We start from the raw sequence: 17,299 nt of genomic DNA, 5'->3' as shown, positions 1-17,299 counted from the left end.
TGATAGGATTTCTCTGGGCAAAAATAGCTTTATTTATCCCTCTTGTGACTTTTTTTGTGTCTTAATTTTGGCAGAGCTTGTCCTCAGCTGCCAGTGAGCTTTTTTCCCTATTTCTGAATGTTTGTTCAGCATCTTGAGGCAGATCTTGTAGTGGAGTCTGAGAAAGAAGGGGTGGAAACATGGAATTAGCACCAGGTGGAGGCATCTCATAAAGCTCCGAATCTCATCACAGATTACTCTGCCAGGGTTAAAGGAAATGCTGTTTTTCCTTTGATCTGGGATTTTTTTAACAGCTACCTAATGGAATTAGCATTTTTATAAAAATATGAGGGAGCACGACTTTGCTACTAATGATCTATTAGCAACATTTAATTTTTCTGTGCGAACACATTGATCAAATCATAGCTTGTAATAAATTTCTACCACTGTGTGGGCTGTGAGACATGAATAAAATCTTGTGCTCTTTGAGCTACTTCTGATATTTTTTCTAGGAGTAACTCAGAGGTTGTTGCATCTTAAACATGGTATGGAAAATGTAAATAAATGACACTGGGCAAAGATGTCTCAACCCAGGCTCTTCCTCAGGATTGCTCTTCCAAAATACTCCTGGGGGATTGATTCTTAGCTGGAGAGGGAATTTTCACCCAGGTCTCCACTTCTTTCTTGTGTAGACTAACATGCAAAAGCTGGAGGCTGTTTCTGTGCTGATGGTTTAGGTTGGAAAGGATCTTCAAGGTCTTCGAGTCCAACTGTTGTCCCACCACCAACCCATGTCCCCAAAATGGGATATGTATTGATCTATTGAGGAAAATGGAATGTATATTGATATATTGAGGAAATTGGGATGTATATGGATATATCGAGGAACATGGGATATATATTACTATATTGAGGAAGATGGGATAATGTTTGGTATGTTGACAAAAATGGGATATATGTTGAGGAAAATGGGATATATATTGATATATTGAGGAAGATGGAATATATATTGATATATTGAGGAAAATTGGATATATATTGAGGAAAATGGGATGTATATTGAGGAAGATGGGATATATATTGATATATTGAAAAAATTGGGATGTATATTGATATTTTGAAGAAGATGGGATATATATTGAGGAAATTGAGATATATATTGATATTTTGAGGAAAAATGGGGATATATATTGAGGAAAATGGGATATATATATAGGGGAGACTGGGAGGTATATTGATATTTTGAGGAAGATGGTATATGTATTTGATATATTGAGGAAAATTGGATATATATTGAAAATGGAATATATATTGATATATTGAGGAAGATGGGATATATATTGGTATATTGAGGAAAATGGCATATATACTGTCACATTGAGGAAAATGTGATATATATTGAGGAAACTGGGATGTATATTGATATATTGAGGAAATTGGGATGTATTTTGATATGTTGAGGAAAATTGGATGTATATGGATATATTGAGGAAAATGGGATATATATTCAGGAAAATGGGGATGTATATTGATATATTGAGGAAAATGGGATATATATTGATATATTGAGGAAAATGGGATATGTAGTGATATATTGAGGAAATTGGGATATGTATGGATATATTGAGGAAATTGGCAGGTATATTGAGGAAATTGGGATATATATGGATATAATGAGGGAATTGGGATCAGGAGCCAGAGGAGGGGTCGGCGTGGCAGCAGCTCCCCTTCCCTGTGTGGTTATAAATGAAACCCTGCTGCTTTCTGACCTTGAGTATGAAAATGTTATTGATTTCCTGAGGCCGTGCAAAACGAAACGCAGGGACTGAAGGGTGCAATTAACATTAATAATTCAAGATGAGCTGCTTTTGTCAATCTCTTGTCTGGTGTATTCCTCTGAGTAATGGGCTCCTCCTGGGAGCAGCAGAGCTCCTGCAGCCTTGGATGATCCGAGCTGGGCGTGTCAGGGTGGGCTCAGGAGTGATGCTCCAGATGTTTCCTGGATTCTGGGAGCCCCCTGTCCTGATCCAGAGAAATACAAATTGGGGTTCTCACAGCTGGCACAAGGTCAGCCCTTTCCCTTCCAACATTCCCACCTCTGAGTGTGGGAATTTGTACATTTGCTGAGCTGTAGATTGTTTGCTGCTTTGGGTTTTCATTTGTCTGACATAAGAGCAGAAATTGTATTTTAATTACCTTTTTTTTCCCTTTTAACTATTTTTTGCCCTTCTTTTAACAGAGCATTCAGAAGCTGGCTAGCCAATACTTAAAGAAGGACTGGCTTGGAATAAGAGCAGAGGAACGAAGTGATTATCGGTAATTTACCAGTTGGATATCTCAAAATTGCTGTATTTATCATTTCAGTTTGGGTCATTATTTTACTTAACAATGAATCACTGCTTTTCTGTAGTTAATTTTTCTTTCTCCTTTGTAGTAGAGCATTGCCACTTAAAAAGAAGCTTTGTTTTCCTGAGATTAGTCTTAAATAGATGTTTATGACTTGAATATTTAGGAAGATGGGAGAAACAAAACAGCCTGACAGGACAACAACTGTAATTTGCATCTGTTTGGGTATTAATGCTTGTATCTGAATATAGATTTTAGTAGATAACTTTAAGGTTAGAGGGATAAGAGTGTGGATTGTTTCACAGGAAAAGACAGGAAGAGATCTGACTTTATGAGGCTGTTCTTTGTGGAGATCAAATCTGACAGCAGGGAGGAGGCAAAGCAAGAGACAGTTGTTTACAAAACTTTATTTCATTAACATGAAAGGTGGATAAACCGTGAAACCAGAAATAACTCAGTTGCTGAAAGCCTTTGAACAGCACCTCTTAAATATTTGGAATAAGCTTTCAGATGCTTTGTTTTGATGTCTTCTTTGTGTTCCAACAAGTTTTATTTCAAACAGGAAGAAATTGACAGATTTGTGTTTGGGACTTTCAGCACCCTCACATCGGTTGTGTGTTTAGAAAGAAATAATCTGAATTATCGGTCTCAAGTGTACATAAAACACTCCCATAACACCCATGAGATCCCACAGTGCCAGAGATCTTCTCCAGACCCCTCCCTACCCATCCCCAAGTGCTGAACCCAAAACATTTGGCAACAAGTTGAGTCACAAGAGAGGAACAGGCAGGAAAATCTGTATTTTTGGTACAACTTCCATTAAAGGTTTTATTAAAAGTGGAGATATTTTCTAGTTCAGCCTAAAGGATGGTGCTTTAGATTTAGTTTTAAAAGCAGTCCTTGGAAAAATGTGTGCTGCTGTCACATAAACCAGCCCAGGAGCTGGATTCTGATCTTTGTGGAGGATCCTTCCAGTTCAGGAGATTCTATAAAGGCGAATTTTCAGTGGAACACCTGACCTCCCTTTCTTCCTTCCCACTCCCTCTCTGTGTTTCATTATTTTAGGAGCATGTACTCAGTTTGGAAATCACTCTTAGAAGGCACCATGCAGGTGGCCCAGTCCCGACTCAATATCTGTGAGAACTATAAAAACTTAATTTCTGAACCAGCCAGGAGTGTCCGGTGCTTTAAGGAGCAGCAGCTGAAGAAGGTATTTGTGCTTTAAGAAATCCTTTTAACTATTGTCATTTTTTCTGAAGGGAAAGAAAAGATTTTTAGAAATCTTTTATTGTGGCCCTTCTAAACTATGTAAGTACTCTTCATCTTATAGATAAAAGATTTATCTTACAGTACTCTTCATCTTATGCAGCTTGTTGGAGAGGGATCAGAATTCTGAGCTGCTATCCCAAATTGTAACTGCTTGGAAATCAGTCTCCTAAAATTATTGTATCAGTATCTCAGCAGATCTCACACTGTGCTGTAGAAATTGCATTGCATTGGGTTTGCAGTGACAATTGCAAGTGGTTTTTGTTAGAAAAGGTTGAGATTTTAAGAAAAGATCCATCTGAAACGTGGAGGAATGGTTGGAGCAATCTCCAGGATGGAGAGTGGAGACTGTCCACCACCTCCTGTAACACTGTCACAAGTAAGTGCTCCAAAAGCTGCTTTAATTATCTCTTTAATTATCTGTAATTGTCCCTGCAGAGAAAATACTGTGGTTCCAGTGAGCTGGATATTCATTTAATTGCTTGTTGCATTTGAAAGTCATTTATGAGGGTGGGCAGGCCCTGGCACAGGGTGCCCAGAGCAGCTGTGGCTGTTCCATCCCTGGAAGTGTCCAAGGCCAGGCTGGATTTGGCTTGGAGCATCCTGGAATAGTGGAAGATGTCCCTTTAATTAAAAAAGAAAAAACCCAAACAACAGACATTTAGCTGTCCTTGTTACAAAGTGACAGCAAAGGCTCAGAACATACCCAGTTCTGTGTTCTAGAGTAGTATTTTGTAAAATACTTGGTTACAAATTTAAGTAGATGTTCCTGTAATCGGAGCTCTCAGTTTCTGAACAAATTATTCTACTGTTAGAAACATGTACAATATCTGTTTTGTGAGAGGAAAAAATTAACTTTATTAATGCTGTTTTATTGTCCTGTGGCATTTTATTTTCATGTGAAGCTTTCCAAGCAACGCTGTGGCAATTTTATGGCATTCTTACTGGTAAATAATTTGTACTTTATTCTCCTGCAAGTGGTGGTAATTCAGTGTTCATGAGTCAGCAGCAGAAGTGGGATCTTTACATTTTTAAAAGTCATAGAAGTTCCTTTATTCCTGCACTTCTGAATCAGCAGAAGTTATTACAGTTACCAGGGCAGTGTTCTGGCTCAGGGTATTCTAGCAGTGATATGCTTTTCCTACAACATGGAATTATCATGCACTTGGCAGGATTAATTTTCCTACACAACCAGTCTATTGTTTTACACAGTGCAGCCTCTCACCCTTCCCTTTGAATTCCCAAACAGATAAATAATGGACAGAGAAATAATTGTTCTGACCTCCATTCAGACAAAAGCTTATCAAAATTGAAATTCAGTCAGCAAAATGCTTGTAAGGTTACATGGGAATACCCATCTAAAATGGCATCCAGTCTCCTGACAGGGATGCAAACCAAGATTATTTAACTCTTCTCAAATGATCTTTTTAACAACTGGAGTTATTTGATATTTTAATTTTTTGATGCTGGCAGGAGATTTTAGGGATCAAAATCCCCACTGATGTTGCAAAACCCCAGTTCTTTTAACAGGCTTTTTTAGCTCTTTGTCAGCCATCTGTTACATACAGATTATTTTACCTTGCATTTTTCAGTGATGCACACAGAGGTCTCCAAAAAATCCGAATTCTGCCTTCCACCACTCCCCAGAGCAGCCTGTAGGGAATGCACCCTCTGGAGCTCATTGCTTTATTGGCCTGCACACATCAAGCAGTGGCTTCAGTGGGAATTCCTCTGTGCTTTGTAGCAGTTTGACAGCTTCAGGGGAGAGCAGGCTTGTGTGGTGAGAGGACCAGCAATTCCTGTTGGCTGCCAGTTTCTTTTTTCCAGGTGGCTGGGTGTTATTTTTTAGCAGTGGAACAGGGGGAAGTCAGTGTTAGGTTGTTGGATCCCAGCACCCCTTCAGTCCTGCGGTGCTCCCAAAGGAGGTTACGTTAATTATGCAGCAATAATTAGCGTAATGAGGAAACTGAGTGTTTTGCAGGGGTGTTCAGCACCTGGAATGAGGGCAGCCAGGGGGATGGTGATGATATGAAAAGAGCTGGGACTTTTGGGGTGGTGTTTGAAGGACTCAAGGTTTGAACTCACCCCAGGTGCTGCTGGAGCCTTCACTGACCACATCCAGCCTGTGATGTCTGTAATTAAATAGAAATCCACTGGACTATCAATCTCCTGCGTGCTTAATCCAGTTTGGGGAAAAGAAAATCTTCAGTAATCTCTTCTAAAGAGAGTTTTAATTCTAGACACTGATGATTCACATTGGTTTTCTTACCTAGATCCTGCTTAGCACAGATCCTTTCCCACTTTGTTGGGGTTTTTCTTAAGCTGGCAGGGTTGCTGAAGAATTGCTGAATATAATAATTTTTCTTCCTGTTGTATTTTGTGTGGCAGCTTTTGCCTCATGTTTTAAATTTTAAAGAAGGAAATATTAATCATTTTTTTTGGTATCACTTCCAGTAGATTGCCTTTGGATTTTTCCCAGTTGTATTATGATGTCTTCAACTAATTACTGCATCCAAAGCTTTCAGAACTTTTCTGTTTAATTTGTGGGTTATCCTTACACTTTAAACAGCAGCAGGAAGAAAGGAAGAGAGAAGGTTTTGTGTTCTGATCAGTTTTAAAAGACCTGCATGAATAATTGACCAGGAGTGACTTGAAGACTGAATCCTTCCCTATAAAATGCCATAAACAGCATGATGATGATGATGATGATAATTTTATTTGGATGCAAAAAAAAAGTAATATTTTCTTTCCTGAATGCTTTCTTTCAGTGCGTGGACCAGCTGACAAGGATCCAAGCTGAACTACAGGAGACAGTCAAAGATTTAGCTAAAGGCAAAAAGAAATATTTTGAGAGTGAACAGATGGCTCAGGCAGTGCGGGAGAAAGCTGATATTGAGGCCAAGTATGTTTTTATAATGGCATATGTAGAAATAATTGCAGCCCCAAAAAGCACATTTGTATTAGGTTTTGCACTCGATATTTGGCTTTCAGTGAGATTCTGCCAGGTTTTCTTTGCATTTTGCTTCTATACATTTTTGTAGCTATTTCAAGCACACCCTGAGAGGAAATTAGAACTTGTTTGTGTTGGTTTGTTTAGGAAGGAAGTTCGAGTAACAGCTTTGATTTGGCATTTTCTATGGACAGTGTGTCAGCTGGCACTTTTTTGATATTAAAGCCTCCTGACTTCCTTTTATGTCCACACATCTCAAATTTGGTATCAATCCATTTAGAGGGGGAGAGGCAGCAGGGCACTGTTTTTCATTTTTCGAGATAAGTTTTGGAGATTTTTAGGTTTTTTCTGTTCCTTGACATCCTAAGGAGGGTGATTTCCTTCCTTCCAGGAAAACCAGTGACACATGTTTTGGGTTTGGAGTCTGGCCTGTCTTATGGGAATTCACCACACCCCTATGGCTTTTTTTTTCTTTAATTTTTGTTTTTAGAAGTTATTCAGAATTGCTCTTAGGGAATGAAATAATGGTTTCCTTAAAGATCTTTTCTGTCTTTCTGAGGGATGATGAAAAGAACTTAAATAAAATCACCTATAATACCTGAAGAAAATAAACAATCATACACAAACAAACAAAAACAACCAAAAATTTGAGCTTGGGCGTTTTGAAGCAGATTTATCCTGCAGTGTTATTCAGATTAAAATAGCTATTGACTTGATTTTCTTATTTACTTTTTTAAACCACCATCCTTCAGACAGGGAAAAAATACTTTTGTAGAAATGGTGTAAGGCAGTCGTTCAATTTCTCCTGCTCATTTCTGTTCCAGGTCCAAACTTAGTCTTTTTCAGTCAAGAATAAGCTTGCAGAAGGCAAGTGTGAAGGTGAGTAGAAAACTTGGATTTTGCTGCTCGTTTCTTGAGGCAAATGCCCCAAATTGTCTGGAATGCAGAGGGGAGGGACAGCTTGGAAGGGAAATTGGTGGGACAAAGGATGAACTAAGAGCGTTCCCTGGGCAGAGTATAGAATTATATATGGAATACATGCAAGGAGTTTTTTTTCCTAATTAAGAGTTAAAACTCTTCTTTGAAGACCACATGTGAAATTCCAATTGCAGGAGAGAAAAATCCATCAGGAGTCCCCTCATCACTAGGAAGACTTAAAAACTGTAAATACCCTAAAGTTTTCACTGTGTTACCACAACATGCACACAGTTAATTTGCTTCTGATGAATGCCTGGTCATTCAGATTCCCTTTCTGAGCTGTGTTTTTTATTTGTTGCAGTTAAAAGCTCGAAGATCCGAGTGCAATTCCAAGGCTATCCATGCCAGGAATGATTATCTCCTCACTTTAGCAGCTGCCAATGCCCACCAGGACCGCTACTATCAAACAGACCTGGTGAACATCATGAAGGTAAGGAAGCTGATTTCTGCCTGCCACAAGGTGTTGGAGTCCAAAATGCAGGGAATTCTCAGAACTTTGGGCCTGGCAGCCAAGAATTAAACCCAGGGTTTGATTTGAAACCTTGGAAAAGGCTCCCAAATTTAGTGAGAATGTGGATTTGTAGTTTAAAGCAGAGACACGTTAAGCTAAGGAAAGGGAAGTTTAGAGTTTTCGAGTTTTAGATAAAGAAAAAATAAAAGATATGGAAAAAAATAAAAGAGTTTTAGAGTTTAAGATATAGGAAAAATAAAAGATATGGAAAAAATAAAAGCGTTTTAGAGTTTAAGATATAGGAAAAATAAAAGTCGTTTAAGATCTAGGAAAAAAAAAGTTTAGCGTTTTTTAGAGTTTAAGATAGAGAAAAAATAAAAGATATGGAAAAAATAAAAGAGTTTTAGAGTTTAAGATAAAGAAAAAATAAAAGAGTTTTAGAGTTTAAGATATAGGAAAAATAAAAGTCGTTTAAGATCTAGGAAAAAAAAAGTTTAGCGTTTTTTAGAGTTTAAGATAGAGAAAAAATAAAAGATATGGAAAAAATAAAAGAGTTTTAGAGTTTAAGATAAAGAAAAAATAAAAGAGTTTTAGAGTTTAAGATATAGGAAAAATAAAAGTCGTTTAAGATCTAGAAAAATAAAAGTTTAGAGTTTTAGAGTTTAAGATAGAGAAAAACTAAAAGATATGGAAAAATAAAATAGTTTTAGAGTTTAAGATACAGAAAAAATAAAAGTAGTTTAAGATCTAGAAAAAACAAAAGTTTAGAGTTTTAGATACAGAAAAAATAAAAGATAAGGAAAAAATAAAAGAGTTTTAGAGTTTAAGATATAGGAAAAATAAGAGGTAAACACGGAGATTAGGATGCAGCACTGCAGGTTTGTGTGCCAGAACATGATTGGCTAAGAGAGCTCACACTGCAGCGTGGGTCCATAAGATGAAATATGTAAGGATTGGGTCAAACCCATAAATATCCTTGTTGGCAGTGTTTTATTCATCAATAACTCCTTAAAAAGTCTTGCAGCTGAGGGTCTTGTGGCCTTCTGAGCCATGCTGTGGTGATGTGAGCTGAACTCACCCTGTGTGGAAGATAAGAAAATAAACCACATCATGAAAAACAACTCAGAGGTCCCATCTGGAATTCCTTCCAAAATTCCCCACAAGTGAATTATCACAGCTGGGAGCTGGGTAAATCTGGGAGGGTCCAAAGTCCTGGATTGACTTTTCCAGTGAGCTGCCACAAGTGAGAGGGAAGGTAGAGCCTGCAGTGGTGTCTGAAAAACTTGGGACCAGCTTTCAGGCCCTGAAACTGAGCAATCAATCACTTTTCATTTTTTAATTCCCTTCCTTTCTGAAAAGCTCAGTTGGATAAAACTCACTTGGATAAAGGACTAAAAAAAACCTGAGTGAAAAACTCACTTGGATAAAGGAGTCACGTTTGTCAAACTGAGCCCTGTCTTTTCCTGTTGTAAGGAAACTGGGAATTCTTTAACTTCTTTAGTACCATATCCCATAATCCTTTTTATTTTGTGTCTGATCAGAACACTTCTTTATGGTGTGATTAATGAGCTAGAGTTATTAAATACCTTGGTTTCCAGACTGTGGATTTTAGGGAGCAGCAGTCTGCTTTCTTGTTCTCACCTGTGGCACTTTGCCAGGTCAAGGCAGGAGTAGCTACTTGAACTCAGAGGAAATGACACACTTCAAAAAGTTCAAATCTGATTGCTCACAGTTGTTTCTTCTTAAATATCACCCTAGAATTAATTAAATGTACACTATTCCCGTGTCTCTGAATTCGAGAGTTACAAATCAATTGTAAAATCATCTCCTTCACACTTTATCTGTTTGCATTTCACATGTTGACATTTTCAAACTTTACTTGAATTTGCTCTTTGCAAACTCTTTCTAGGCAGGGTGACTTAGAAGTTTGTCATTTGCATTTTGAATTGCTTTATTGGAGAAATAGCACAGAATTATAATAAATCCCTGTATTATCAGCATACCTTTGCATTTTGGGGAGGGAAACTTTGATATGAAAAGCAGGTAAGTGAAGTAAAAAATAAAAGTACCAAAGGAGTTCTCCTGCTTTTCCCTCTGTGTGTGCTTTTCTGTTTGTAAAACGTGAATGTTTGTGCTAACTAAATGTTTAGTACATGGAAATGCTTGTAAAGAATTTCCTTGTGCTGGTGCAGATAAAATTATTAATTGTTGCTTACATAAGATAATTCCACATTTACATGCATGGTTGGCTGTCATCACTTAATGCTTCTATTTGGGAGCAATTCCACAAGGGAATTGAATAGGTTCACAACAAAACAAACAAAAAGGGTGTTTGAAATCATTTTTAAAAATGAGCAAATAGCCTTGGTCTTTTTTTTTTCAAGCCTTTCTCAAGCTGAACCTTTTTTTTTTAATACAGAAAAAAACCTTACAACTTGTTCTTTGATATAAATAATTGTGGTTTACTGAAAGCCTAAGTGCTTTCATCCAGCCAAATTACTCTGGAAGGAAAGGACAACACTCAGGGTTTATTTTTCTGCATCTCTCAGATATTTATAGCAGTTGAATCTCTTTGTCTGGTAAACAAAAGTGTGTGTTTTAATGAAGAGCTGTAAATTCAGGTCTCTTGCACTGTTGGCCATGAGCAAAACTCCCTGGGAACAGGGTCATTCTCTGGAGCAAGGCAGAGGTCCCAGAATTGAAGTGGCTACTGGAGATTTTGGGAGAGAGAGAGGGAAAATCTTCAGGAAAATCAAGGATAATGCATCACTGGACTGCCAATTCTTTCATCCAGACACTGTAATGGAAATTGAAGGATGAAACTGCTTAAATATATAAATAAATCTAGTAGAAACATTAAATATATAAATAAATATAATAGAAACAGCAGCTTGTAATCTGGAATGGGATTTGCTGCCAGGGTCCTGGTTTCTCCTTCTCCTCCTTCTGAAATTCCTGAGGGAACCACACTGTATAAAGTCCAGAAAAAAGGATTATTTTATTTAGCAGAATGATTTAACACAAATGGAGAAGGAGCTGGAGTGTGAGGTGAGCAGTTGAAGGTGAAGAATCATTCAGTGTGAGCAAATGGACAATGACTGAGAAATGGAGCGAGATCTTGCCAATTTTGGTTGACCAGGCAGAAAACAGCAGATGAAATTAATGTTAAAAAGAGAAATGCAGTAACTTGGGGAAAAAAATTGCTGCCTAATGAATAAAGAACTCTGAATAGCCATTACCATTTTTGAAAGTGATGCTGGAAGTGGAAAATGGAGTGAAGGATAAAGAAATGGAGACACCTGTGCAATGTCTCTAATCTCTAGGTGACACCACTGGGAAGGGAGGATTTTGGAAGGGAGTTTCACCCTTCCAGCACAGTTTTTGTTCCAATAGGTTGAGTGGTGGTGTGACCCAGCATATTTTACATGCTATAAGCAGTTGTAGTGTCTAAACTAAACATCTTTGCTACTGTGTTGTGATTAATATTCAGAAAATGTGCTTTTTATCTCAGTATTAGTAAGTCCTTAGGTATTCCTGTAGTGCCATGTGCTGTCTGTAAGTGTTTCCCCATTTAGCTGCCCTTGAGCTGATCTTTGAACTGCTCAGGGCTCTCCACATTTCTAAATCACATCAAGTATCTCCTCAAACTGTTCTGATTTTGGACCCAGTGCCTGGTTTTTCTAGTTGTTACCCAAAAATGATAAAATCTTCAGAGCTAGAAAAAAACACATGAAAACTTTTCAGCTGACACTTGGCTGTATTAGTGTCTGTAACATTTACAGATGTGTCAGAGGCTGTTTCTGTTTGCATCCACCATAAACAGTTTCTCCATGGCTTTGGGTTTTCATGGAGTTCTTGTTTCCAGAATTAGGATGGAGCTGTGTGGGTTCTGTTGCCTCTGGCTCATTGGAAGCCAGGGCTGGCTTGGCTGGAGCATACCCAGTCCCTGGCCTATTATCTTGGAGATACCAATTACTATCACTGTGTTAATTGAAGGGACCACAGTTGGGCTAAAAATGATTTATTACTCAAATGCACATCAGCCTCAGAGGCTGTGAGATTTAAAAGAGCAAGCAGTCAGCCATAGCTCAAAGTAGGGACAAGTTTCTTCATTACAAGGCAATATATAACATTCTAATCCAGTAGAAAGCTGCCACAAAGTTAATTTTGTTTTTCTAACCCATCACCATTACTTAATTCTGCTGCACTGTGGATGCTTTCATCCAGTGGGCTGCTATTCCACATACACACATACACTTCTATTACAACATTTAAACTCTTAGCTTACTCTATACATTGCTTTAGTAAGCAAATACTTACTAAACTTTAGTAATTACAAAACACTTCACTAAACTTTAGTAATTACAAAATACTTTACCTACTTTAGTAATTACTTTAATGTAGTAATTGCATTACTACAGTGTAAAACCCTTCACCATCTTACTCAATACAGTCTCTTATTTGCCTAAGGTACATTCTTACTTACAGCTATAGAAACATAAGTTTATTCTTTTTCTGCTTAATGTCTGTGTACTTTTATTTTTACATCAGTCCAAGCTTCTTCCAAGGCTGCAAATGAAACCTTTCAGTGCCTGTGGAAGTTTCTGTCTTTCCATTTCCTGCACTGGTCATGACGTGCACCCATCTGCTGCTTTTGGGCTGGAGTTGTGGCACTGTGCTCTCAAAGCATCCCTGTGCACCATCTGCACGTCTTTCCCTAGAAAACACAAGATTTTCCTCTCAGCTCTGGCATGGCTGCATTGATAAATAACAGGTTAAAAGCTCAGCTGATGTGGCTGCCTCTTCCCATCTGTTTTCTCCTTATATTAAATTACTTTTTAGTTCAGTAGGCTAAAAGGTGCCTTGCTTAGCATAAAATCGAATCATGGAGTGTTTATTTGTTGCCTGTGGACATCAAGGGCTGGTCCTGGCATCCCGTGTGAGCTGAGCTGAGCAGAGGCAGGGAGAGTTCTTGCACAGCCAGCCTGGAGAATGGATCTTCAGTGCTTTGTAACAGCAGAATCCAATAAAAGGCTGTGTTGGGGCTGCAGAAAGGAGGGTGGGGATCCTTTGCAGCCCCAGTGTTGGTGTGTGCCTGCAGGAGGGATTTCCAGCCTGTTGGGAAAGAGTGATGTGTGCTGGGCCAGGGCACCTTGGGCTGCTCCCAAGAGGAAGCTGCTGCTGGGTTTGTTCCTTGTGTCTGGCTCTGGAATGCTGCTGTGGTGCTGTCCTGTGACAAATGAATCACAAATCCACCTCGTGGCCTTGCTGCCTTTTGTGTGACAGGTTTTTCATACCAGGGTTCCTGGTGCACGCAGCTCATGCTTTGTTTTCAGTGGTTCAGAGTATGTTACTTCATTTTGCAACAGTTTTTTTGCAGAGAAGGAAAAGTGATTGGCTCTGCAGTGTTTGTAACTGTGAAAGCCATCACAGACTTAACAGGGATGCTTGGAAAGAAAATAAAAACAGCTTTTTCAGTAGGATGAAGAATTGATCCTACTGTGCCTTCCTAGTTTTCCAATGACACCCCTTAATAAGGAGCAAAGCCATTCTAGCTCTCTGTTCAGAAAAGATTTGAATCCTTTTGGCTTTCTTTTTATCTGTCCTTTATGTCCATTCCAGTTTCTGCAGTGAAATTCAAACCCCTCCAAGCACTGACTAAATAAAGCCTGGTAATGTTTTATTCTTTGCCCATTTCCTGACAAGCTGCTTAGGAAGAGTTGCCATCACCTGAATGTGAAAGTACAGTCCAAACCCTTTTAGAAATAAGTTGTCTGCCTGGTGCTTAGGTTTTTACTTTAAACTGAGGTCAGAAGGAACTCTAAGGTGATGCTTGAAGTCAAATCAGAACTGTTCTGATATTCATCCTTTCAGAAACTTTATCATTGTTTCATGCTGTGCTCTTAATTCTGTAAGTTCCCCTCGTGAACCACCTCAAATAATGACTTTACACAGCAGCTTACTATGAGGAAATGTTGACATGAAAAAAGAAAAGCAGGTGTGCTGGACACTTGAAATAGTTCTGAGATTATTTAAAGAGAGAAAGAAAGAGGGAACAAAAACTTCCATTTCAAAATCATAGGATGGTTTGGGTTGGAAGGGACCTTAAAGACCATCCAGCACCCAGGCTGCTCCAACCTGGCCTGGAACAATTCCAGGGATGCAGGGGCAGCCACAGCTTCTCTGGGCACCCTGTGCCAGGGCTGAGGAACAGTTACAGGTGGTGCTGCATTTTTTGTGAGCACAGAAAAATTCTGGACAAGGTAGCAGGCAGTAGCAGCAGATATTTCTAAACGAAGCTCTTTTAAAAGGAAATATTTCATGGCATTGCTCATGTGGGCTTTGGTGTTTGAGGGAGAGCAGTGTCAAAAGCTGGTGCTTTGTCTTTGTGGTTTTGGTGGTTTCTTTTATCCTGCTGGAATTATCAGGCTGCTTCTCTGTTTTTTTCTGTACTTTCCAGTTTGCTTGACACGAGGAAGTGGAGTTGTGTAATTTGGCTCTTGTTCTTGATCAGAGTTCTTGTGATGATTTGGCAGGTTTGAATAAAAACTTGGTTACATCATTTCCCTGCAACTGCCCTTTGCTCAGGTGTGGGTGACAGTAACAACACAAGTTACAGCAGAGCTTTGCTAATTTGAGAGGGTCATTTGTAAAATTAGAGGTGAAGTGTGGCTTTTCCACACCCTTGCCTGTTTTTAAGGACTGATAGAGGCAGAGATCTGGCTGACTTCCAGGGAATGAGCAACCTGGTGTACTTCACCCTGCTCTGAGTGCAGAGGTTGAGCCAGTATCTCCCTTTTAAACCTGAATTACTCTATCATTCCTTAAAACAGCAATTTTTTTTGGTAAGGAGGTTCTCCTTGGGATTTAACCTTCTGCTTTCTGGTTGTTTTCTTTTAGGGTTTGTTTTTTTTTTTTTGGTTGGTTTTGTTTTTTTTTTTTTTTTTTTTTTGGTTGGTTGGTTGGTTTTGGTTTTTTTTGGTGGTTGGTTTTTTTTTTTCCTGCAATGAAGTGGAGTAACTGCATGAGTTCCAGCAGTGCTGGAACCTTCATGTTCTGGTGAGCCCTGGTTTTTATTTGTTGGAATGGTTGGGAGTTTTTGTGAAGCTGTGTTGACTTCTCTGTTTTCAGCACAGTCATCCATCACTTTTCCCATGCACTTTCAGTGATCATTTGAAACAAATGGAAATGCAGGCTCCAAACATGGCTTGCACAAATGAGATTCAGCTGGAGCTGGCAGTGTTTATAAAAATGACCCCAAATTGAGGACTTGATGGCTTTCAGTTAATAATTTGCTTTATGCCCTGAAATTAATAAGATGTGTGTGGCAAAGGGTTCTTTCCCCTGGTGGCTCCATCTGAATTGAAAAATAAGTTGACACAGTAGCTGCAAGTCTTAAATTAGCTCAGGAATGTTATCCCAGCACTGCTGTGTCCTGTAGAAATAAAAGGATACCATTTACATCAGCATATATTTCTGTAGCCTCTGGAACAAGCAGAACCAATATTATCACTGTAAGAAATCAATTTACGTCCATGGTATTGTTTCAAACTTTCTGGAATGATTTAGAAGCACCCAGGGGATTCCTTTTTTAAAACGGAAAGTCTGCCCCTCAACGAAAAAATAGCATTAAGATAAAGTAATTCTGAAGTCACCAGAGATTTCCACTTTCTTCTATAAATCTCTTTTATTATTTCAGTGCTACCAATTCTTTTAAGATCCTGTAAAACTCCCTTAAAAATGCAGAGGGGACTTGTGCAAGTGAAAGAACTATTGTTTCACTTCCTGTTCTTGTCAGCTGCGAGCCACAAATATTTTGTAATCCCAGTTAAGGCAGCCATGGGTGGCATTATCTCCAGCATCAGATGGGCACAGGAACTTTCCCTTCCCAGGCAGTTCATGAGTGTGCTTGGGCTCCTCGTGGTCATTCCCACAGAGGGGGGTGGCTGGAGGGATCATGCTCAGCACATCATCCCAGTGCTCCAGAAGATGCTCAGTGTAGGTTCCACAGCAGCTGATCCTGATCCCACGCTGTTCTCCCATCCAGGGACATCTGTCTCTGTGTTGATGTGCACATCAAACCCGGGGGAAAAGAATTCCAGGTTGTAGTGTAGTTCTGCCTCCACATAAATGATTGGGTCGTTAATTGTGGTCTCTTGTTCAATGTTTTTATTAAATGCTCATCTCTCACATGCCCACTTGTTCACAGTCCATGGAATGTGTGCTACCTCCAGTTGAGAGCCCCTGGATTCCAGCTGGCTGTGAGTTAATGTTTGCAGGGAAGTGAAAAGAGGATTTGCCCTGGAAATGCAACTTTTGATGTTAATTTTGGTAAAACCACAAGCAAGGGAGGTTTACTGGCCTTAGTAAATGGTATTTGCACCAGTAATTGTGGTGTATCTATGTCATAGAATCGTGGAATGGTTTGGGTTGGAAAGGACTTTAAAAACTATCCATTCCCACCCCCTGCCATGGCAGGGACACCTTCCAGTGTCCCAGGTTGCTCCAAACCCTGTCCAGCCTGGCCTTGGACACTTCCAGGGATCCAGGGGCAGCCACAGCTGCTCTGGACACCCTGTGCCAGGGCCTGCCCACCCTCACAGGGAACAATTCCTAATTCCCAATATCCCATCCATCCCTGCCCTCTGCCCCCCAATTCTTACATTTCCAATTACATTTTTAATTTTTCACAGGTAAAATGTGGATTTTCAGTTCCAAATCCACCACTCACCTGCTGAAAAATCACGTTGCTCATCACGCAGACTTTCCACGCGACCTTGAGGCACAGGAGTGGGTCTGAGTCACAGCTGTTTCTGTTGTGAAGATGAGAAAGTGTCATGGTCACATTGGCCTGGTGACAGTCAGTCTGTCTCTCCTCGTGTTTCAGTCACAAATGAATCCCTTGGTAAAGCATTTGATCCAAAGAAACCCATTTATTTCGGGCATCCAGGTGTTTATTCCTCCATGGCTGGGCAGTGCAGTGTAAAAGCAGCATGGCAAAGTCTAATATGGAACTCAGGCAACTTAATTATCTTAAAACAATGACCATTTCTTCATGGTGAAGTAAATTATTTCTTGATAATACGACTGACTTTAGTGAGGTTTCCTTTGGTGTTTTCACAGGAATAACTTAAGAAAAGGGTTGATTGTAAAAGAGCAGTGTGAATTTACAGATGCTCATGAAAGAAAGGCATTCCCTGTGTCCTGTCCCTCCATCCCTTGTCCCCAGTCCCTCTGCAGCTCTCCCTTTATGCCCCTTTAGCCCTCTGAGCTCTCCCTGGAGCCTTCTCCTCCCCAGGTGACACCCCCAGCTCTCCCAGCCTGGCTCC

The 17,299-nt window shown here is 39.5% G+C and overlaps 1 protein-coding gene across 4 annotated transcripts in view; it reads left to right on the top strand.

The window, feature by feature from the left end:
• The window catches only part of FCHSD2 (FCH and double SH3 domains 2), a 131,656-nt gene that overhangs the window by 58,752 nt on the left and 55,605 nt on the right, over positions 1-17,299 (top strand). For all 4 annotated transcript variants that reach the window (XM_053971488.1, XM_053971489.1, XM_053971490.1 and 1 more), the window contains exons 4-8: positions 2,219-2,295; positions 3,391-3,535; positions 6,360-6,493; positions 7,366-7,420; positions 7,821-7,949. In XM_053971488.1, coding sequence (XP_053827463.1) covers positions 2,219-2,295; positions 3,391-3,535; positions 6,360-6,493; positions 7,366-7,420; positions 7,821-7,949 — 540 coding nt within the window. The remainder of the gene's footprint in view (positions 1-2,218; positions 2,296-3,390; positions 3,536-6,359; positions 6,494-7,365; positions 7,421-7,820; positions 7,950-17,299) is intronic.

Source organism: Vidua macroura, chromosome 2, assembly GCF_024509145.1.
Source record: "Vidua macroura isolate BioBank_ID:100142 chromosome 2, ASM2450914v1, whole genome shotgun sequence".
Lineage (NCBI taxonomy): Eukaryota > Metazoa > Chordata > Aves > Passeriformes > Viduidae > Vidua > Vidua macroura.
The sequence above is the reverse complement of the archived record's forward strand: the minus strand, read 5'-3'. Positions and strand labels throughout refer to the sequence as shown.